The 23995-nt window shown below is 43.9% G+C and overlaps 1 protein-coding gene across 3 annotated transcripts in view; it reads right to left on the bottom strand.

Annotated features, from left to right (window-relative positions):
- Nucleotides 1-23995, bottom strand: part of SBF2 (SET binding factor 2) — a 384097-nt gene that overhangs the window by 27133 nt on the left and 332969 nt on the right. For all 3 annotated transcript variants that reach the window (XM_075546087.1, XM_075546088.1, XM_075546089.1), the window contains 6 exons: nt 19795-19991; nt 17651-17791; nt 9528-9712; nt 5644-5820; nt 3315-3416; nt 2492-2677 (listed from right to left, as the gene is read on the bottom strand). In XM_075546087.1, coding sequence (XP_075402202.1) covers nt 2492-2677; nt 3315-3416; nt 5644-5820; nt 9528-9712; nt 17651-17791; nt 19795-19991 — 988 coding nt within the window. The remainder of the gene's footprint in view (nt 1-2491; nt 2678-3314; nt 3417-5643; nt 5821-9527; nt 9713-17650; nt 17792-19794; nt 19992-23995) is intronic.

Raw genomic sequence — 23995 nt, 5'->3', positions numbered from 1 at the left:
CAACTGATGGCGTTATTCTGAGATCTTTCACCAGGTTCTGGGCTGCAGCTGGTTTCTTGCTTCATGGAGGTGGACTGGTCTTCCCTCTCTTGAGTCATCTCCGAGGTTTTTCTAACCTTCTTTAAAATGCTCAATCCATCCAGGACCGAGGTGAGGCAGCAGTGATTTCGGAGTTTTGTTAGAAACTTGATTCTGACCCGATGGTGGTTTTATCTACAGCACATTTTTTTTTTAAGGTTCTCCAGTAAGACTGAGAAGTATCTTCCTAAGAGCGAGCGTCTGCAGCCTTCACTGATTGCAGAGCATGTCTGAACAGTCTGCTTGGAATAACCCTACCCGTGTCTAAACTGGGAGGGAGGGTCCCTGAAGGTGCCGTGAAGAGTGCCAGTCTCAGGCACGGTTCCAGTCACTGCGAGCCTGCTTGGCTTGTTTGGCAGTGAGTTTTGCATAAACTGGGACTCTATTTGTGATAGACTTTGACTTACTCTGGTAAATTAGAATTCAATTTTTGGAGGGGAAAGAAAATTGAAATAATTGAAAGTGGTAATGTTTCATGTGTTCATAGCAGCAAATACAGCAAAATGTGTTATCTCAATAAAATGGGATTGGTAGTAATAGAAAGATATAAAGTTATGGATAGGTACCAAACCAGGCTGGCCCCCAGAACCATGCTAGGTTTAAGAAGCCAGACACAAAAGAGCATCAACATTTATAATTAGAAGAGGCAAGGCTAGGAAATAACTGAGAAGCACAAAATGGTGTCTGCCATATAAGCTGTCAAAACACACACACGCGCACACACACACACACACACACACACACACACCAGTCAACTTTGACTCACAGCAACCCAGTGAAGTAGAAGGGCCCCTGGGGGTTGAGACTGTAACTCTTCCTGGGAGCAGAAGACCCGGTCTTTCTCCCCAGGAAGGAACTGGCTGGTGGTTTTGAGGTGCTGACTTTGCCGTTAGCAACCCAAAGTGTAACTCACTATGCCACCACGGCTCCTATGCAGTCAGCACACATTAGCATCTATCGGTACAATGGAAGCAGAATATGCACCTGGAAAGCCTAGAATGACAACGAGCCAATTGTAGGAAGTGTCCTCATGGAGAACACATTAGCTACAAGCGAGAATCGATGCTTGCTGCTTTCCTTTGGTCTCAGTTAAGAATTCTATGTTACAAACAAGACTCTCCAAACGTCCCCCTAATCCAGTTGCCTAAAAGGAGTGTGAATAATATTCACACATAAAACAGATACACCACTTGCTTCAAATTTGAAAGTACACACTGTCCTTTGTGACCAGCTCCTCCACACACTCTCTGGACAGAGCCAGCTGGAATTGTTCAGCAGGTCTCTCCTTTGAGAAGCTGACTGGAGCACTTGGAAAGCATGAATGGTGGGTGGAGAAATAGGTAGTGATTGCTTAATGGGCCTAGAGTTTCTTTTCCCTCTGAAGAAAATGTGCTAAAGTTGATTATCATGATGGTGGTACAGCTTGGAAAATAAACTAAACACCATTGGCTTGTACACTGTAAATGGGGGAATAGTATCGTATGTAAGTTATCTAAATAAAGCTGTTATTTAAAATAAGTATACAGTGAATTAATGAAACTGCTCAAGTGATTAATAAGAGTAAGACAAAACAAAATATAATTACATACAAATCTGGCCTCTTCAGAAGACCTGTTTCTAATTCTGGTTCTTAAAAATATTTCTACCTTTCAACAAATGTTCACATCTCTAGCAAATACATGACAGAATCCATTACTTGACCCTGGGACTGTGGTGTGGATGAAACCAGGCTGATAATTTCTATTCCACCTTGTGGTCAATTTAGCCACTAGTGTCAATGCCTTCAATCTGCAAGCCCAGTAACCACCCAAATCTCAAGCAAATCCTGACCAAGGCCCCAGCCTTCAAGAGGTGTGTGTCTGATGTGGACAGGAAGGAGCTTGGAATATTCACTCTTCCCCGATGTTTCCTTGCACACACCTACCCCGCCCCCCACCCACTTGCCTAATCAGAGACCTGAGTGTTGGTCTGGCCCCTTGATTAGCCCTGATTGGGCCACTCTGTAGAACTGAGCCGGTGCTCTCAACCAACTAGGCTGCCTGACGGGGCCCTGATTCATTCTCTGCAGGTTCAGCTGTCTAACATGTGAGCAGGATCTGTACTAAATTTCAGACCTGGGTACTCTCTGTATGCTTTCGCTATTCCACCCTAGGTCAGAGTTTCTTGAAGAGCAAGTCCAAGTTTGCTGCCCCTCTTTGGAAATGGTAACTTGAATTCTGGCGACCTTGACTGGCGCTGAGCTCAAAGACCAGCTCGGCTAGTCTTCTAGTTTGGAGGCTGGTTGCTCTTTCCTCATCCCCAGGGGCGTGTGCTTGGCTGCGTTCATCAGTTCTTACAGGAAGGCACCCATTCGGCCCGAGAAATGCTTGTTCTTTTCTTTCAGATCAAGTCTGTTGAGGTTCACTTCACTTACCTGGTGCACGCAGTCTAAAAACTGCAAGAAGACCGGAGCAAAGCCACTGCCCTGAGAGTTGAGCGTCAAGCTGCTCCGCTGACTGAACTTATGACCAAAAGATAGCCACTCTTTTTCCACCAGCATCTGGAAGCCTTCAAGTGTCCTATAAAAGGGATCACTGAGTAACTGAACCAGAGATGTCACCTAGGGTACAGACAAGATGGTCATTCCATTACTTTCAGTCCGCAAAGAGTCCCGTTGCTCAAACACAAGCGCTGCTTTTGTACGGCAGCTAGCCTGTAAGTAAAATTACCTGGGTAGCAAATCTGTTCACTGACTTTTCCAGGATACCTAATCAAATGAATTCTGCACACTTCCCAGTGAACACAAACAGGTTTGGTTTGGCTGCACTTTTAATTCAGGGACTGAAGATTTACATTTTTAATGGGCCAGCTTGTGGACTGTGGCCTTCACATAGATTAATCAACGAGGCTAGAGGTTCAGTTCAAAGCTTTGGGTTTATTTTTTTTAGCTACAGATTCATATCTTCATGTAGTTTGTACGCATACTCTTTAGTCTCGAAGGAGTATAGCGAGAGCCAGAGAAATAGCTGACCAAACCCAGGAAGAATAGTCCACCCCCCGGTGTACTGGTCAAGGGCTCTATCTGCACAGGCACACGGAGTGTCTGCGGGGCTGAGACCAGGTGGGGTTTAACCTGAGACTTTCTCATCCATACAGGCAATAGTCATAGACAAAAGAATCACCTACAGAACTGAAAAACAACTTAACTGAAACAAACACAAAGATAACTTAAACATCCAAAATGTCTTCCTATTTACTTGTGCAGTGATGTCCCAGCCTTCCTCCAGACAGACCAACACTGAAGAGCCCTTCTCAAGTACTTCCGACACCACCACGGCCAGCTGCAGTATCTTGTGAAGCTAAGAGACAGGAAAGGAGGCCACAATTAGACCAAGTGCTTTCTGAGCACAAAGGACAAACAACTTTAGACCGACACATCAGGGTAGAGGTGAATGCACTCGGACAAAGCAGACCCATTTACGCATATGTCAATAAAGTCAACTGGCCTCACATGATTCCGTAAACACTGAAAGCGCCGTAATTCTAGAGTAAAAGGGACAGTGACTGTCTGTGGCCCTCCCAACAGTTATTGAATTAAAAATCAAAAAGAAAATGTCTGACATAGTAAGTTCTATTCCAGAGAATTCTCTTTTTTCTGGAACGACATAGTGGCAACAGTTATACAACTTTTCAAAGTTCCTAAAAACGGGACTGCACCTTTCATAAGGAATCTGTGGGAAGGGAACCATGTCTCCAAAAGATACTCCTAATTTGCCTGAAATGAATAAGAGATGGGAAGAAAACTTGTATGTGTGTTTTGCTTTTTAAAACTAAAACAGCGGATTAAAGTCCCCAGTGAACACCTGGGATGTGAGCACAGCACAGAGCTTTCAAAATCAAATGTGCAACCTTCTAGCTTGAACACTTTAAACACCACACGACATAATCCACAGTGTGATTTCAGCTCTGAACTTAAACAGATTTCCAGCAGGAGTGGGCCGCTTCCAGTACAGGAACGAGGCACGTGTCCTGCATAGCAACGGGCGCTCCTCCCTCCTTGTGCCTGCCTCACAGCTGTCCCAGGCCTGAGAGCTCTGAAGCTCAACGTCCATCTAAAAGTGGAGTTCCCTTGTAAAGCCAGCCTCCCAAGGGAGGAGGAAGCTCCAGGACCCAAGGCCCGGTCCCATCAACAGATGCACTTTACAGGGGTATACACAGCACATGCACGTCACAAGCCTGCGCCACCTCAAGGTCCAGCTGTACAGCCCAGTGACGTTGATCACCTTTTTTTCAAGGTGAGCAACCTTTCTCGGTGTCTACTTCCAAAGTGCTTCAACACCAATAGCATAGCTCAGTGGTGTCTAAACTAAACGCCCCTCCTTTCCCCAGCAATCACTAAGAACCTGTGATTCCTAGACACTTATTTCAAATAAGTGAGCTCCCTCGGACATCTTTTGGGCAGCTTATTTTCACAGCTCATCTGGGTAGTGGGAGGCGTCAGAAGTCCATTTCTCTTAGGGGCTGACGAGTTTCTATTGTGTGCATCTACCACCATTGTGAGGCGATATTTTAAGCTGTCTTCAATCACTAAATAAATCCTGATAAGGACCTACTTTTGCACAGGTTTGGGGCAAAAAGCACAGATAGGTTGAGTCGAGGGACTCATAGCTTGGGGAGGACAGGATGCACCCACCCATCAGCTTTTTCCATGAGTATCAATACTCTGAATTGCTTTCATAGCAATGAACATCGTGGTGTCTATTTATAGATAAGTGTACACGTGGCTACGTTTCTTTATTGTCCAAGCTCCTGGAGGCTCTGGGTTCTCACGTCACGTCCTGGTTTCCCCGACTCTTAGGCCAATGTGCTGTGAGAAAACACAGCTGAAGAGCAAGTCAGCCTGGAGGTGGATGGGGCAGGGGACAGAGGGGCTAGGAACTCGGGAGCGGGTGGGGCAGGGGGAGGAACAATCAGGCGCCTCAAGGCTGGGCTTCTGCGCACTGGAAGAAATGTGAGCATACGTGCTGACACACACATTTCTCCATAAGTTCTCGGTCAAAGCTAATTAGAAACATCCCCAACTTAGCTGAAGGAAGGCTATGTGGTTTCTCTGAAAACTCAGGCCGTCTCCAGGGCCTACCACTCACTGTGCCTTTTGTGGGTGTGAATCTCAAATCTAGAGACATGGAACAAGCAGGGCCAACCAACGAACAGAAAGGTGAGAAAGTAGGAGACAAAGCAGAAATCACATCCTGCCCTGCATTCTCATGAGGTCAGCATCAAATATTTTCCCATTACATCTGCTGTGCATCAGAACGTTTCCACCACAAAGACACGATTGACTGTCAGTCACACAGAGAGAGGGCACAGTTTGGGACTGAGAGCAAACCAGCAGTTACACACAGATTCCTTGGACCCGGGGATCAAGAACTTTCCTGTCCCATCTGCTGTGCCATTTGGTTTCCTAGACATGAAAGGCCCTTTCAGAGGGCACGGGATGAAGGGGGGAACATGGGCTGGTGAGGGATGGGAGGCTTTCCTCGGATACTGACTCTCTGGGGTCAGACAGGCTGCTGCAGACGTTACCTGGGGGAACCACTCGGAGTTGCCCAGGGCTTTCAGGAAGGCCACTTCTGAGTCGGAGGGGACGGTGCTCGGGACACAAGCCCTCACGAGCTTTTTGAAGCTGGCCTTCACTTGTCGGATGTCATGGAATTCCACAGGAACAAACTCACAGTTCAACGCGAACTCTAACTTGAAGCTCTGTGGGTGGAGATGCAGAGAGTCAGGCAGATAACGTGACATGCCTAAAAGAGCAGTGCTTCTGCTCGGGCAATGCTGAGAGGCATGGAGCTGTTGAGGCCAAGCAGCAGCCGCAGCTCTGATGCATACAGGCAGTCAGGCTGTGTGGCTACTGAGTCAGTACTTCTGGAAAGATCCCTTCAGGAAGTTGCCCAGCTTGCCCTGGGATGGCAGGTCAACTCTCCCGTAGATGATTTAGTTTTAAAATGCTGTAATTTTAAGAACTTGAACAGGCTACTGGTGGCCGAACGTGATGGGGTTAGAGCACCAAATGTAAGTCAGTGACTTGGCTATGAACCTGAAAGTTTAAAGAGAAACCAATGACACGTGCACATCCAACAAATTGAGTCTCCCCAATATATACACTGTAAATGAGACGGTAATATATTCTTGGGGTTCCAGATCTCTACATATTTGTTTTCAGACATGTAAATAATTGTTTCTTGTGATGTGGATAAAACATATTGACTGTAAAAATGAAAAAGAAGCCCTAGTGATAAGAAAAAATTTAAAAGCAAAGATAACGTGAAAAAGGAAGTAAAAATCACTATTCTACTGTCCCCAAGGCTGGTAACACTGAGATTGAGCTTATAAAGCCAGCAGTAAGGTACAAGGTTGTCAACAAAAGGTTCAAATTGTGTTGATTTCTAGCATTGAGATGATCTTTTTCAATACAAGGAGGCACATGTACCAGTCTGTATTTAACTTGAATACTTTTGTACTTGAGTACTTTTATCATTTGAAATTTAAATCCACACAGAGTTCATTCGATGTGAGTGACTGGCTATTGCATCTGTAATTAAAGAATGTAATACTGATGGTCCATTGGTATATTTTATTTTACTTTTATAATCTGGTTATTTAAAAGTCCTCTAACTTCTTTTTTAAAAATCATTTTATTGGGAGCTCATACGACTCTTTATCACAATCCCAACATCCATCCATTGTGTCAAGCACTTATGTACATTTGTTGCCATCATCATTCTCAAAACATTTGCCTTCTACTTGAGCCCTTAATATCGGCTGCTCATTTCCCCCCAAGTCCTCTAACTTCTTATGCCAAAGCATGGATTAATTTTCTCAGATTTATTCCATCATTTTTCACATGCTGCCTGAATCACTCTGTTGGATCATTTGCTTTCCTGAGAGTAAGGATTCTGGCAAGGCCTTATAGATACTCCAGACCAAACCAACTCCACAGCCGTCACGTCGATTCCTGCACAGAGGGCTTTTAGTATTGTATGCTTGTTACCTTAGTACGTATAGGATGGCCCATTAAAGTTTCAAAAGAAAAAGCCAAAGGTTTTTAATAGCACTTTCAATATGTATCAAGAAACAAAAAATGTTTATATTCTTTGTCTTAGTAATTCCACTTATAGGAATTGGTCACAAAGAAATAATGTGAAATATAGAAAAAAAAACTGGTAAAATAATAATTGGATAAAAGACACTATGCTTAATATCACAATTGTAATTTTACATATAGAATATCAAGTAATAAACCTAAACATTCAACAATATGGATGCTAAATCGTAATTAAAATATACAACACAGAAACATTCGGTATTGCTTAAGAAAACAACTTAAAATATACATGAATTCCTATTAGTTTAAAAATTTTTAATCTTATAATTTAAAAAGGCAGTTTATTTTGCAGGAAAACTAGATTGCCTTCCACTTCCCAACTATACATGAGCTACAGATACCTCTCTCTCGTATAAATCACGAGATAGCAAGCATAATATGGAGCACATAGTAGGTCATAAGGACATTTTCTGGTAATAAAAGTGCTAATAAAAAACCAAACTCTCTGACATCAAGTTGATTCTGACTCACAGTGGCCGTGTAGGGCGGGTAGAACCGCTCCTGTGGGTTCCCAAGACTCTAACTCCTTATGGAAGTAGTAAGCTTTGTCTTTCTCCCTAACGCACTCAAGCATGTGAATTCTATAAGGTCTCCAACCACGACCCGTTGCTGTTGGGTTGCCTGTCGGATGGAGAACTGCCGGATAGGGTTTTCCAAGTTGGTGAAGCTCTGTGAACAAAGACTGCGGCATCCTTCTCCTGGGAAGTGGCTGGTGGGTTCGAGTGGGCAGACTTTTAGGTTGTCAGCCACATGCTTGATGCAGTGCTGCCAAGGCTCCTTACAAAGGTGTCGAGAGGACCCAGTTCAAGCTGGTTTTGGACTGAGTCACTCTCACTACCTTCCTGCTCAGGTTTCCTTTGCTGGAAGGCAAAGGTGTGCGGGCAGTGTGAGCAAGGCACACACGGGGAGGCAGAGAGGCCCCCAGAGTCAGGACTGGCTGAGGAAAGGGACGTGAAAAAGGGCACAGGATGACTGAATCGTAGTAGAATTACTAACGAGAGGAAGAAAGGACAGAAGAGAGGAAGCCACAAAACAAAGGAAGAAAGGAAGAGGAAGAGCAAGTTCCTAGTGGCCAGTCTGGCTTCCGCATCAAACCACAGGAGTAAGCGATGTGCTGAAGCGTGGCAGGTGCTGCAGAAAAGATGCCGGCGCTGAGGAGCCTGAGCAGGGAAGCCCGGGTTGCTGCTGGAAAGTGGCACAGCGCTTTTCTGGGCATGAAATGTAGCAGAAGACTTGTTTGCAGCCTTCAGAATGGACGGTGCCCTTTACCCTACATGTGGGTGACTAAGAGATTAAAGCAGATCAGGCGGTGGGAGGAGGTCTGTCACATCCATTTGACTGCAGAAGCGCTGACTCAGCCACTGGCGCTTGTGGGAGCCTGCAGAGGAGGCAGAGGTAGCTGAGCGTGCTGCTCTCATAGCTCTGATCCGTGGCTCAGTCACAGGGGTGTCGGGATTGCTCGGTGCTGGCTGGAGGACTAGAATGAGCTCGGGGAGATTTCGGAATTAACAAGTATTTTCATTTCCTAGATAAAACCTGTCAGGAGTAATGCAATTTCCTTTGTAATCTGTGAATCGTGAAAATATTAAATTCTAGGAATTATCACTGCCTTGGGAGAGAAAGTCTACCTTTATAATTTATGGGACCTGTATGTAGTAAAGCTCCTTAGCACAAAAATTAATACGAATAAAGCTGTTAAGAATCAGACTGTATGGATTTTTTCGACTCTCGGCAATTAGGGCACGTTCCTCTCTTTCTCCAGGCCTTGCCATCGGCAGAGCCAGCTGTGGCAGCTGCATCCAGGGGATGCCACCAGCTTGCATACGGCTTTACCCTGGCTCTCGGAATGCCCATTTCCTGATGTCCCACAGGCGTATCCTGACTTTAGCGTTGTGAGTAAAGCAATCCGTGAATGTGGAGTGGACCCCGACACTGGGGAGCTCATGGGCATCAAGAGAACTGTGTGCTCCAGCGGGGGCTCAGGGCTTGATTTCTCAGAAGTATATTGTAGTCTTTTCTCCCAAATTACTATGAACAAGTTTTTATTTTCATGGCCAGTAGATGTTCAAGTAAGCACATACAAGGGGCTTTCACAAAATTCATAAGAAAAGAGAATGAAGAGACGAAAGCACTATTTTAAAGCCCCTGGTACATATGTGTCCTTGTTAAGTATGCAACATACATATTTTGAGACCGATTTTAACTCCAGATTAAGAATTCATGCTAAAAAATGTGTGACATATGTTTTATAAGCTGTCTTAGTGCATCTATAAAGTTTCCAAGTGAGAACAAGAACTCTTACCCTTAGTTGTGACTTTTCACCAAATATGTAAAGGGCGGCTTGGCGTTTCAAGAGCTGGTTTTGTAGGTAGGCGCTGTTATTAAAGGAGGCCGGGTGATCCTTGCCTGCCAGCCGGGCGCCAACATCAATGAAGGATGTTGGAGAGCCGATCAGGCGGGCGCTAGAGCGTAGACTTGCCCACACACCTTCACAGAAGCCAAAAGAGTTGGGTGAGATGATCTGGTGTGGAAATGCCACTGAACACGGAGACAGGAGCATGCTCAGAAGGCACGTGTTAGAATACGTTAATTAATCTACTCATGAGATCGTAGCAGGCATTTGTCATTTACTTTGACAGCATCTAAGCCTTATTCAAATAACATTTTAAAACCACGCAATCTCAGGCTTGGTGAAACCTAAGAAGTCACCCAGTCAATCCTATTTTGATATTTGAAGATACATTCAGCATTTTAAGCGAGTCCTGGGTAGAATCATAAATAGAAAAAGTGCACTAACCACAAAAGCAATAAGCGAAAGTGCAGGCAGGAGGCAGCACTGTGGCCAAGGGAGGAGAAAACTGAGGAAATTCCTTTCTTAGGGCTTCATGAAAGAAGTAAGGAACATTCCTGTACCTTATTCAGTCCATTCAATAAGAAATCTTATTCGGAAATGAATTAGACATCTACCAACCCTTACTTTAATCTGAGGTTGGCTTTGGAATTAAGATCTGTATACTATACCCAAATTATGTAACTCTAAGTTACCAAAGATTATTCTATTGTCTTTTCTCCTTCAATCTCCATGAAATATAACGAGAAGCTATACATTTAGTAACAGGCATTTGTGGGCTTGTAGGAGGTTTTCTTTCAAGTGTGCAGCCAGAAGCAGGTCTTCTATGAGAAAGGCCCTACTAAGTCACTAGGAGCATCTATTAATTAGGAAAATCAAGAATTTCCATATGCAAGTGAGGCGACTGAGGATTAAATCCAAGGGTGACCCCATGCTCACAAGCTTGAGTCACCCTAGGGTGACTTCAGAGCCACAGAGCGCCTATCTCAGCGCCAAGCCCGCAGGGCCATCGCCACATACGGAAATGCCTCCCTCAAAGCAGCCTTCTTGAGGGTCGGACCTGCTCTTCATCTCTCCCAGAGGTCACATCAAGCCACCTTTCCAGGTGACTATGCGCCACCACGCTAAATATCACTGGCGCCTCTCTCCTTAGAACTAGTCATGGGGTCAGAAGCCTAATTTCAAGAACGAAAACCTAAGCTTTTCCCCGTGGACTTCTGGCTAACACGGATGAGTCTTTTTAGATAACCTTTGAGATTCACCTAGGTGTGATGGCAAGGATTGATCTTGCAAAGCTTTTGAAAATGGAATGACAGAGGACATTCCGAATGTGGGTGAGAATCAAGGGCATAATTTGACAAACAAATGTGGGGGGGACGTCATTGGCAACAGATGCTTTCACAGGAAGATGGTTAGGCAAAGTGATGTGTGGGGAAGGATGAATATACAGTACCTTGGTTATTATGAACTCTTCCCTTAGCTGAAGATGTGGGATTTGACTGAGTAAAGCATTTATCTCTGTATTCAAGCACTGGTAAGGTAAGGTTAAAGAAAGAGAAGGCGTGAAATGCAGCCAGCAGCAAACGCCAGAGCAGAGTGGGTAAGAGAAGAGACAAGTTATTCAGTTTTAAAACTTAAGTTAACCCAGGAAACAAATGTACACATTGTAAAGGTAGAAGATCCCGCTAATAAGTAAAAAGCTGCGCGCGCGCGCGCGCACACACACACGCAGACTGAGTGCTTGTCACATGAAATTTCAGCACCTGCTTATAAAGACTGAAAGCACAATGAGATGGGCAGCACAGCAGAAAAGCACCACTGAAAAATTACACCAAATGGAATCAGCTTTAGGAGATTTTAATTGAGGGAGAGTCAAATTGATATAATAATTCAAAATTCCTTAGTCTTATTCACTGAGGAATTTGGGGCGTGTGAATGTTAGGAATACACTGGCCCTAGTGTTTATGAGGGTTGATTGGTTGGCAACTGCTATTTGCGGAACGACCATTTGTTCTTTGAGCAAGGTCATCACACCAGGGCACAGCGAAAGCTCTAGAAGCCATTTGGGATAGCTAAGGGCATGTTGTTGCTACAGAGCATTGAGCATTGCCACACAATCTTCCTTCTCTTTTCAGCTTGGAATGACATTTCTTTTCCTTAAGCACACAGTTGTAAACATCAGTATTTGAGTTTCTGGGACAATGCCCCAAACCACTAATCCCACAGCTTGTGATGATCGAAGTAATGCCTTCTTCTAAAATCCCCACGGCACCAAAACAATAGGCAGAGATAATACTTTTGTAATTTGAGTAATGTGTATATATATATTTTTTTTTCCCATCAGAAAGAAAGTGCTTCTCAACTATGGCAAAACTTACCTGGTAACAACAAAAATGGCTAGCAATTGGTTAGGGCAGTGGTTCTCAACCTTCCTAATGCCGTGACCCTTTCATACAGTTCCTCATGTTGTGGTGACCCCCCCCCAACCATCAAATTATTTTTGTTGCTGCTTCCTCACTGTAATTATGAACTGGACGACCCTGTGAAAGGGTCCTTTGACCTCCAAAGGGGTCGCGACCCACAGGGTGAGCACGGCTGGGTAGTCACATCATAACTTCCTGACTAAAGGAATTGTTTAAGTCAATTAAGGGGAATTGTATTCTGTTTATTCAGGATTTTAGACTTTAACAGCAGTAGTGCTAAAATGGAGACTACAAAACTATAAAATATGACACATTAATTTGGTAAGAGAAAAACTGAATGTGATTTTTCATTCATGTGGAGGCAGGGACTCAAGTCAGTAGAGGCACTGGCTGGCTGGTGGCACACAGACCATGCTCTGAAGAGCAGACTTGAGGCAGCAGGGCAAAGGCACAAAGGCTCTGTGTACTGGCCAACTGGGCCCCTTTCTGACAAGACTCTGTGTTATTACTGGGACATGAGCCCCCTAGATGAGTCCAGTAAGTCGCCAGCGGTCCCTGATCCAGAGGTACTGTGCCCGGGACAGAGCACACTTTCTCAGGTTTGCCCCTCTGCCTGGAATAGTTTCAGTACTTTCTTCAGTGCTGACTCCGGCTGTCCCCGGCAGTCATGTAAGGAGTGGTATTTGATGTAGGGAGTTCTTATCACATCACATTGAGACTAGCTGCACATTCTCTAACTCAATTAGATGGTGTGATCTCAAGGGCAGAGACCAAACAAATCATGTCGGTTCTTTGATCTATCCTGCAACAGACTCAAGAGCCTGATATACCTCAGAGGCCCAAGACATTTGTTATTTCCTTTTTTGCAAATCAATACATTGTGAGTGGCGGTAGCCCTAGCCTTTGGCTTCTTCTCAATTCATTTGCATCAGGAGAGTGAAAAGGGGAGTGCTTACCCCTTCAAAGGAAGTCTGCCAATGCTGCTATGAGACCAGCAGAAGGGGTTGAGAATTGTCATCTTATTTGGAGGGCAAGGTAACTGAAGGAACTGCACTACTCTCTTGGTGGTGGGAAGGTATACTTCGATTTCCTGAGTGACGACTCTTAGGTCAAAGTGTTTGTTCTGAGCATAGTACACCTGTTAAGGTTCTAAAGCAGTGTTTCCCAAACTGCAGACCCCCTTTAAGGGACTATTAAAAAATTTTAGTAAGTCCAACCAGTATTTTCAAAAACAGAAACAAAATTCAAAATATTTTACACACTGCATGTGGTATGGATGAGTATATTTTCATAAAACTTTTGTTTTATCATATATCCACATTCTGCACTGTGACTTATCTTACATTGTGACAAATGTGTATGTGTGTATACATTTAGGATGTAAAACACAGTTCTTCCTCTGAGTCATGATCAAGAGGACTTGGTAATTAATGGCCTAGACCTAAAGCATATGCCATTATCTTCCTGCCTGTGGTAGTTATAATATATCTGGTGTCAACTTGAGATTATTAAGAGTGCAGGGGTGGCGTTTAGCTTGACAAATCAGGTCGTAGCTTGATGACTTCAATTGGAGGTGCAATTGAGATAAATAGCTCACTAGAGGCCAGACAGACTCCCACTGTTACACATTCCTATTGACTAGCCACTTGGAGCCAGAGCCCTGGAGCTGGATGCTTCCACCACCACTGGATCCACAAGACTTTCTACCCACTGGTCTGTGATTATTCTGCATTTAGCGTCATTGCATGTGTTGTGTAAGTCTGAAGAGAAATTTATAGAATGGTATTGGACATTTGGGCTAATATCGGACTTATGGACGTGAACTGGACGGGGTTGGGATGTTTCCTCAATATACAATTGCTCTTTTATATCAAGTTCTTTATGATACACATGCATGACTCCCTGGATTTGTGTCTCTAGTCTACCTTGACTAACACACTACCTTAGGCCAAGTAGTAGCAACCTGTGATATTCAGTAGAAAATATTTGGGAGGAGTTTCAGAAACAATACTTATAGCCCAAGATGTACACAGAATAGATTACAATCAAAAGGGAGATCTACACCCAAAGGAGTAAATATAGCCTCCCTGGAGATCTCTGAGGCTAGCAGAGAAGGGACTCGTGATTGGAATATACCCATTAGCTATGAGTCTGAGGCCAGTCCAAAAGGAGCGAGCATACCATAGTTGAAACAACTGGGTGAAAAATTCATAAGTCTTAGGTAGCAACATAAAAGAAAAGACACTTTTGTTGCTCAAATTTATGTAACAGGTCATCTGGCCAAACAGAGGAATGGATAATGTTCCCAATGAAGTTTACAAGAGCAAAACACAACAGCCAAGTGTGGAGTGGGAGAGGTCCAGCTAAGCAGACATCTGTTGGAAGTTGTCGTCTACTAAAAGTAAAACGGAAAATTACTGGCATGCAAGTAGCATACGCTTTCTCATGGTAAATACAGCATGAGGGAAGATGCAATTTTGAACTACAATCTGACCAGAGTTAGAAGAATTCTTGGCACTGGAAATACCAAGAAGTGTGGGAGAAAGTCGACTACATCAACTTTAGTTCAAAATCACAAGGATAGATGAGAAGAAATATGTTTGTATCTTCAATGTAAAATAAAGGTATTTGAAAATTTTATAGCTAGCTACATATGAGCCTCTGCATAGCTTGATACATGAATTAAGAGAAGATCAAGAAAGCCCTTAGGAAACGCTGCTGTTGGACCACATTCTAATGAGGATGAAGTATCCAAAGAGCCAAGGGGACTTGCCAGGAGATGAGCAGATAAGACAGGGCTTTAAGAGGGGCGGGGTGTGTGCGTGCAGGGAGGCGCCTGGTGGGGAGAGTAGATTTTATTAACTAGAGCTTTTTAATGTTGATTCTAAACCAGACAGGGTTATTAATGGCTTATTTATTAGTACTTAGAAAAAAAAGCATTCATCTAACCATATACTTTTTTTTGTAATCTGGTTAACAGGCTGAAAGAATGGCAAATACTGAATTAAAAAGATTGGCAGAGGCTTGAAAACGTGAGCCGAGTGAGCGTTTTGGGAGGAGGACCCACAACCAGTGTCCAGTAAGAGAGGGGCGGGCTTTCTTCAGGGAGGCTTCTATGCCAGGTGTGCCATAGGCTTTTGTCCTTAGCTCTGGCTTGTTCAACATTTTCTTAAACAACGGATCATAGGAGAACAGTGGTCAAAGCCACGGATGACAAGAAGCTTGGGAAAATAGCTAACGCACTAGGTAGATAGGATCCAAAGGCCTCAAGTGACTGCATATCCAGGAAGATGACAGTTACAGGGATGGCACCTAGTACACTTAAGTCCCCAAACAGGATACCGCAAAGACCAAAAATGTGTGAGTGAGAGAGAGAAAGAGACACACACACACACACACACACACACACACACAGTGTGTGCCCAGGCCTCATGCAATCGAACGCTTCAGGAGTGCTGGGCTCAGCCCTGTGAAAGGCCAGAGAATGACAAAGATGGGGAGTAGACTAGAATCACTTGAACGGGAGAGAGGCAGAAAACAGAAACAAGTACCACGTCAGGAAAACTGCAGTGAAGGAGATCAGCCTTGCTTTCGTACTTTAAGAGCACAGAGGTCGGGCCAATGTGTAAAAGTTACACAGTGGTAGATTTAAGATCCAAGCAAAAGAGACTTGTCTGACAAATAAACAAAAACAAGAGAAATAAACATCCCCTAACCAGCTGCTGTCTAGTCCATTCCTGCTCCTGGGGACCCCGTGTGCCAGAGTAGCATTGCTGCGTGAGGTCTCAAGGCTCTGACCTTTGGGAGGCAGGCCTGGTTTCGGAAATGTCTCTGGGTGGGTGGAGGGCTTAGCCATTTGTACCACCCCGGGGATTCCTCCCAAGAAACAGAGCTGCTTAACCATACAGGGAACTCCCTGTGGGGAGAAATGAGCTTTCCATTGGTGAGGCTGCTGGAGCCGAAGCAAGAACACACCTGGGTTTGTTTTCAAGGAGCTGTGGAATTGTACATGGGGAGAGGAAGCGCCCAGGATCCTATGACTTCATAGTGACAGTCAGGATACCTACTCTGGAATTTCCTCTGGGAAGTAAAGGGATAGATCTCACATAAACTTCCAGAGACCAAAGTGGACCACCCGGTGGAGCTTAGAGGAGCGAATGTATACTCAGCCTTTCTCCACTTCCTCATGCCAGCAGCCCCAGCTCAGGAGAAAAAAGAGAAACTCAGCTATCAGTCTATCCCACCCTCGAGGCTAGGATTCAGAAGTCAGGAGTAAAATAACAGCCAGGGGAGGCACAGCCCTTTGGTGAGCTAATACTTCTCCCTCGCTGTCTGTCCATACTAGTGCTCAATCTGTCTACTCTGCAAACCTGGAGCATCATTACATGCCATGGTATCCTCCGAGGGTGGCCTCACCATTCAGAAGTGCTCCCTTCACCTCCTGACGCATCACAAACTCAAATATACACGACAGCGATTCTACCGCTCGTCACTCTGCTGGTAACACATTTGATTATTCATTTGGAGAGAGTAATTATGAACAGTTTGAACCATAATTAGTTGAGTTAAAGTATCTGCTACCTCGAACAATGAATGCTGTCTGCCTTTTGGCTTACATCAGTGCCCAGTTATAAAATCAATCTTACTAACCTCCTCGAGCAAAGCTATTGGATGGGTTTACATCCAAATGTCCTGGCACTACCTGCTTAAGCACAGTGGACACTCTTGAAGGCCTCCTCTCAGTCCCTAAAGTCAGCCAAAAAGAAGAAGAAAACCATGTCGTTCGGGTTAACATTACTCAAATGACAAAAAGTTATCTTCATGTGGAGCATGTCTAATTGCTGCCAAACAATGTACTTTTTTAAGTACCCAAAGCTTTATTAGAGATAACAAGGCAATGTTATTATTTCATCTGCGATAACACACATTTGCAAGATTACAGAGAGTTAGGTTTGGCAAACGCAATCAGAGAATTTAATGATAAACGAAGCAAGGCATGCATGGTGTTACTTTACAAGGAAAGCCACTTTCTGCTTATGTTGAGCTAATTCAAATAGCTGATTAAGCCAAGAAGATCAACTTTTCAAGTCACATGCTCCTGTGTCTGAACACATTAGGGTTACCTCTACATGGACCCTTTGGGGTCCCATCACATGATAACTGAAACAGAATATTAGTACAAGTCTTAATGGCTTCATCCAAATCTAGTCAAAACAAACTGTACTGTGAATCAAAAGAGGCTGCAGAAATTTCAAGCTTATACATGATGATTTTTCAAATTTCAAGCTTATACATGATATGCATTTAATAAACATATGTTTAAGTTATATATACAATGTCTTAGTAGTATTTTAAAACAGATTGAGGGAGAGGACCCCTGCTGATTTTATATTCCACACTTCCTCTCTATTACTAGTTTGAAAGGAAAATAATTGAGTCTCTCAATTGGGTTACAATTTATTTTCCAGATTATTAATAGTGGTACTGTTAGTTCTCAGTAAAAGGAGCTAAAATTGTAGCCCTGCCGATAAACCTTTACAAGGTCACGTGAAAGGAACAGGGCAAATAATTCAAGAGACTCAGTCTAGGAACAGATCCGACCCTTCCACAGCCATGGAAAAATAAAATTTAAAAGGTATCATCAAGGCTTACCTGGAGACAGAGCAAGAGCTGGCCTGACAGTGAGTGTGCTGTTGCCACTGCGTTTCTGATGGACAGACACTGCGCTCAGTAAGGCTTGCAAGTACTTCTCTTGTTCTATGTTACTGAAAGATTCTAAAGAGGAGGTAGGAGCTATAAAAGGAAAATATATTGAATAAAACAAACTGTCTCTAGGTCAGCAAAACAAGCACATACCTAAATTTTACTTTTTGCCTGTACATTCTCCAAGAGACCACACCCACACTGAGAAGCCAGTCCCACTGAAAGCTCCAATCTAGTCAGGGCCTAATCCTCCTATGCTGCTGGTTTCACTGCACCTTCTTCTTCGTTGCCTTCCCCCCTCCCAGACAGAGCCCAGGAGCTTGACAAGCAGCCACAACCGTGCCCTTCCAAGCATAGGTGCTTAGCTTTCACTCGCCAAGCCACTGAAAACAGCCATCCAGCCCATGCTACTGTTAGGGCGCAGAGGATGGAAGGGGTTCCCTTGGCATTCCAGAATGGGCAGAGGCGATAATCTGTCAACACCAGTAGCTTTTATTCCAGTTCTGCCATATAGGTCTAACAGGGGTTTGTTTGCTAAGAGGAGAACCGAGAGTAATGGGCAGAAGATAGCAGCAACTTTTGCTAGATTTTCTGGTGCTTCTACAAGAGGGACAGTAAGTATACCCAGATAGAGACAATTACGGAGCAGTCTTCGGCTTGGAGGGCATATCTGGTTTGTCCGGAGCACAAGACAATCTCTGAAATTGGTCCAGACACTTGAACCAAACCTGAAACCAAACTCGCGGTCACAGATAGAGTCAATGCCGACTTACAGAGACCCTGTAGGGCAGGGTAGAACTGCCCCTGGGGGCTTTTGAGACTATGACTCATTAAGAGGGTAGAAGCCCCATCTTTCTCCCTCGGGGTGGCAGCTGGTCTTGAACTTCTGCCCTTGTGGCAAGCAGCCCAACACGTAACCACTATGCCAGCAGGGCTCCACAGACACTTTAACAGGCATTGGGAATAACTCACTGGGACAGTAGAAAACAAGAAGTTTTCTTACAATCTGAATAGGAAATCAATAATTAACATTACTATATTTTATCAACACTGAGATGCCATGAACTATAAGATCACCGTTATTTTACATAGGGGCATACTTCAGCGATATTGCAGGTTCCATTTCAGACTACTGCTGGGTCAAATGAATGCTTTTGTTTCCCAGTGCATGTAAAAGCTGTATGTGCACTATACTGTAGTCTGTTAAGTGTGCAACATTATGAAAAAGTCTGGAATGAGGGGGTTTCAAAAAATTGTGGCAAAATTCCATTACTTTTCATTCTATTTTTTCCATGAACTTTTTAAAGCCCCCCTGTATTGCAAAAATGATGAAAATGTGACACAGAAACATGAAGACAGCACATGTTCTTGGAAAAATGTTGTGGACACACTTGCTCAATGCAAGGTTGCCATAAACCCTCACTCTGTAAAAAATACATCATCTGTGAAGTGCAAGACAGCAATGCACAATAAAACGAGGTGCCTAGACTAAAAACAACACTGCAAACTAAATGATGACACCATTCTTTCTTAATGTGTCAACTGTAAGATGCCCACCTGTTTCAAAGAGAGTAACTGAATGAATGTGTGCGCTGGAATATGTGAAATATGATCAATGTATATTAAGTTAAAAATAAAATCAGAAACCAACAAAATAAAGTTGGAAATAAAGGTAACCCAAGCTCATCAATGTACCTGAAATAATCTGTTTGGTTTTGCAACTTACACGTATGCCTGCAGTCCAACGTTCCTACCATGCTGCCTGGGAGATTCCTCAGGGGAGCTACAAGCCAACTGTCTTCAGTGGCCAACTTTCAGGATTGAAATGGATGACAACGAAGAAAAGATATCAAAGGACACAGGGTTCTACCTGCTGAAACCATAGAACTTGATTGATAGCATTTCTAAAAGGGAATGGCCTATTCAACAGGATGTGAAATTCAAGGCGGAGCCCCACATTGCCAAGTATTGTTCTGTTTTCAGTTGTACTTGCTCTGTATGGTGCACCTGACGTTCCCGATCTTATTCTTTCTTGTATTCTTGGTAATACTTTGAAGCGAAGGCTTGTAAGTGCACCGTAGTGAGATGCTTACCTGCCTGAGGGGAGTTCTGTGATTTGAAAAGACCAACCACTCCTTTCCCGTGGAACCCTCCCGAGCGGAGCAGCAGGGCGCTGCTCCTTGCATTCTTCCAGCACACGACAGGCAGGCGGTTGTGTCGATAGCAGCGGGCTACTCTTGGTAAACTGGTGTCCTGGACAGCTTGGGGCACCACGAGCAGGCCAGGGTAGCTTTAAGGACATGCAAAACAGAAAGGACAAGATTTAGTGGCATTGGTAGATGGTAGGGAGAGGGGAAAAAAGGAATTAAGGAGAGAAAGAGGGAGAGAAAAAAATAAGAATATAGCTATAATATTGTAGTAATTTTTCCACGACTCAGACATTTTGGGTGAGGGGTAAGACATTGCCAGGGAACTTCAAAAAGTTGTTGAAAAAGGAAATTACAAGAGAATTTTCCATAAACTTTTTGAAGCCATCTTGTATGTCAAACACAAAACTTACTTTCCATTCTTCAATTCTCTAGAGCAGGGGTCCTCAAACTACCACCCATGGGCCACATGCGGCCGCCAAGGACATTTATCCAGCCCGCCAGGTATTTTAGCCCGTTTGTTTTTCCCTTCAAAATAAGATATGTGCAGTGTGTATAGGAATTAGTTCATAGTTTAAAAATAAAACAAAAACTATAGTCCAGCCCTCCAACGGGTCTGACAGACAGTGAACTGGTCCCCTGTTTAAAAAGTTTGAGGACCCCTGCTCTAGAGGTTGAGAATAATGGGCCTCGAGATCGTGAGAGAAAAACAAAACAAAACCAAACCCCACACCAAGTCATGCACTGACTTGTGTGTAGTCTTCCTTTGAAATGAGTCCCTTTCAGTGAAACAAAAGGCTTTTGATGACTAATCTAAGCTTAGAATTCTAAGAACAATATACATGCAAAATTATTTAAAGCGATCTCTAGTGAACTGAATGATTCCTTTTGGCATGTACTCAGACCCCCAAACTAACCTACTAGATCATACCCAACAATACGTAAAGCTTAACATAGCATGGCATATACATCAAGTAGGTGTGTGCAGTGCAGTCCCGGGAAGGAGCTGGACAGTATCGTTTGGCCTCTAGCGGCGCCCTGCCAATCACACACCAACGCAGCTCTGCTTCTCACACACCAATGCAGCTCTGCTTCTCACACACCAACGTAGCTCTGCTTCTCACACACCAACGCAGCTCTGCTTCTCACACACCAATGCAGCTCTGCTTCTCACACACCAACGTAGCTCTGCTTCTCACACACCAACGTAGCTCTGCTTCTCACACACCAACGTAGCTCTGCTTCTCACACACCAACGTAGCTCTGCTTCTCACACACCAATGCAGCTCTGCTTCTCACACACCAACGTAGCTCTGCTTCTCACACACCAATGCAGCTCTGCTTCTCACACACCAACGTAGCTCTGCTTCTCACACACCAATGCAGCTCTGCTTCTCACACACCAATGTAGCTCTGCTTCTCACAAAAGTGGAAATTCCCCTTGGTACTGACGTAGGTCTTTCAGAAAAGCCAAGTTTTGTGAAATGCATAATTTGAGCCAATTGGCTCAAATTAATGGTAGGTGTTGGTATTTATATATATATTAAAAATGACAGATTAGCACATAAATGATATCATGCTAGTAGCAAATTACTTTAAAAACGGGAATATGTAAAAAATAATTAAAAAAACGGGAATATATCATGTTTCATAGATGAGTAAATTAAGTGCAGAAAGATAAACAGGGTTAAAAGATTCATGAATTTCCTTTATCTTGTTTATTAATATTACGCTAAACAAACTTTGTATTTGTAATGTTCCAACTGTAAGTCCAGAAATCCAGTTTATGGTCATCTAAATCCTAACCTTCAGCTACTTGAGCGGATGCCAAATTAACTTTGCACATGCAGCCAATGGCTCGTAAATGCTCTGGTGCCTGGGCATTCTAGGCGATATTTTTCTAGTCACACAAATTGATGAAAAGATCAAGCTGAGCCTGGGAAAGCTGTTCCATTTTTAGGGCCCACTATTACCATACCATTTTCACACATATCTGTTTCATGCAACATTAAGCCTTGAGAGGCAGTGACTGTGTTCATTAGGCAAGGGGGTGCTTCTGAATGGTTTCAGAAGCACTTCCAAACGGTAAAAGAGAACAGGCACCCACCCTTCCCCCTCTTCCACTGAACATGGGTGCACACTGCCAACGCTGCTGTGCATAGGACCTGGGCCTCCCCTACTTCCAGACCCGAGCTTAAACGAGAGCTGGAGAAGCCTGAAGATCAGCAGAGGTTATAGTCTCACCCAGCAAGGAAAGACCCATTCACTCACCCTGATACGCATCTCACCCCACTCCCTGGGCCTTTCAGCTCTAGGATAAGCCTCAAGAGGGAAGGAGATGGATTAGGCCTCATTTGTTGTGGTGGAGCTCATTACAAGTGCTTAAAACGTAAGTGAATGATCACAAATCGACATTACTACCACCTAGGACAAGGCGGCCCTGACCCAAGCCATGGCATTTTCAATCGGCTCGTGAACAAGTGAGAGTTGGACACTGAATCAGGAAGACCAAAGAAGAACGGATGCCTTTGAGCGGTGGTGCCTGGTGAAGAACACTGGAAAGCACCATGGGTTGCCAAAAGAGCAAGTAAATCTGTGCTGGAAGATGTAGAGCCAGAGTGCTCCTTAAGGGCAAGGAGGGTGAGCCTTTGTCTCACGTACTTTGGACATGTTACCAGGAGAGACCAGTCACTGGAGAAGAAGAGGGCAGTGAGAAAGAGGAAGGCCCTCAACAAGATGGATGGACACAGTGGCTGCAACAACGAGCTCACACAAAAGGACAATTGTGAGGATGGCACAGGGCTGGGCAGTGTCTCACTGTGGTAAAGACGCTGTTATGAACTGGAGCAGACTCGAAGGCAGCTACCAGCAACCACACAGTCAGGAAATGGATCAGAACCAGCACTGCAGATGATCCTTAGGCCTCCTCCAATCATGATTTCTCCTTTCCTTTGAAAGGTTACCACTATCCTCATCACTAACATGACTGAGTTTTGTCTGCTTTTGAATTTTAGACCCAAGAGGAATCAAAAGAATGCATTCTTTCTCGCAGTTGGTCAAAGGCATCAGCTTTGACCTAATCCACCCAATGCAGAAGATCTGTTTTCACACCAGCAATCTTTTACATGATTAACTTTTCAGTAAAAACAGAAGCCCTACATGCCTGCTTGGGCTAGAATGTAAACATCTGTGCCTGGATCAGCTACATATATATGAGGGGGTTAAAACACTCCATTATTTTTCCATTCCATTTTCCACTGATTTTTTTGAAGTCCCCTTAAATATGCTCTTAAACAAGTTTTGAATGCTTCATATCCCATCAGTGAGCCTACTGTGAGCTAGTTATCTCAAGTGCGTAACAGAAACAACTCCCACCCTCTAATGATAGTGCCCATCTCCTTCTCCTCCTTTGGCTTTGTTTGCTTCAAATACATGACCTAAGGCTGGGCTTTCTTGAGGTAACTTTGTCTCAACTGCACTGTCAAAGTAAATAGCAGTCATGAGATAGATCAAGATCTCATGATAATGTAAACAACTCCCCCCCACCATCTCTCAGGTGGTAAAAACCAACTCCCCAGGAGTGCCCTAGCCTTTCCTCTTCCTAGTGAGTATTCATTGTCCTCACCTGTTCAATGTGCTTTCCTGTCCTTGACCTATCACATTGCCGTGATTTGCTGGCCATGACTTGGTTTTTGTATGGGGGGGGCGGGGTAAAGGGAAGGGAGCTTTGTTATAGAAATCAGCATACTCTGTTTTTAAAAGCGGGAGAGAAGATCTCATGGTGACTGATAATATGGCCAGGTGTCAAATATAAATGTATAAAAGTCTTTCTATCCTGGCTGTCATATTGCATTCATTTTCTATCTGGCTGGTGGTAATAGTAAGTGTCTTGTGTGAGTATAAACTCTATTTCCATCCTGGTATCATGGGCTTCCAAAATTGGCACCTCATTCCTGCATTTCTCACCCTGTGCACAAATCAGCTCACTAAACTTGGCCAACAAGAAATGGAGAAAGTTGTTACAGCTGGTTTATAGGAGTTGGTATCTCCAATATAAAATAATTATTAGCATGTGTAGGAAATACTTGTCTAGAATGAAAATGAACTTTCAAGTTTCCACAAGGGAAATGTGTGTAATTTAAAGTTT

This window comes from Tenrec ecaudatus, chromosome 4, assembly GCF_050624435.1.
Source record: "Tenrec ecaudatus isolate mTenEca1 chromosome 4, mTenEca1.hap1, whole genome shotgun sequence".
In the NCBI taxonomy this organism is placed as follows: domain Eukaryota; kingdom Metazoa; phylum Chordata; class Mammalia; order Afrosoricida; family Tenrecidae; genus Tenrec; species Tenrec ecaudatus.
This window is presented reverse-complemented; position numbering and strand designations above follow the sequence as displayed.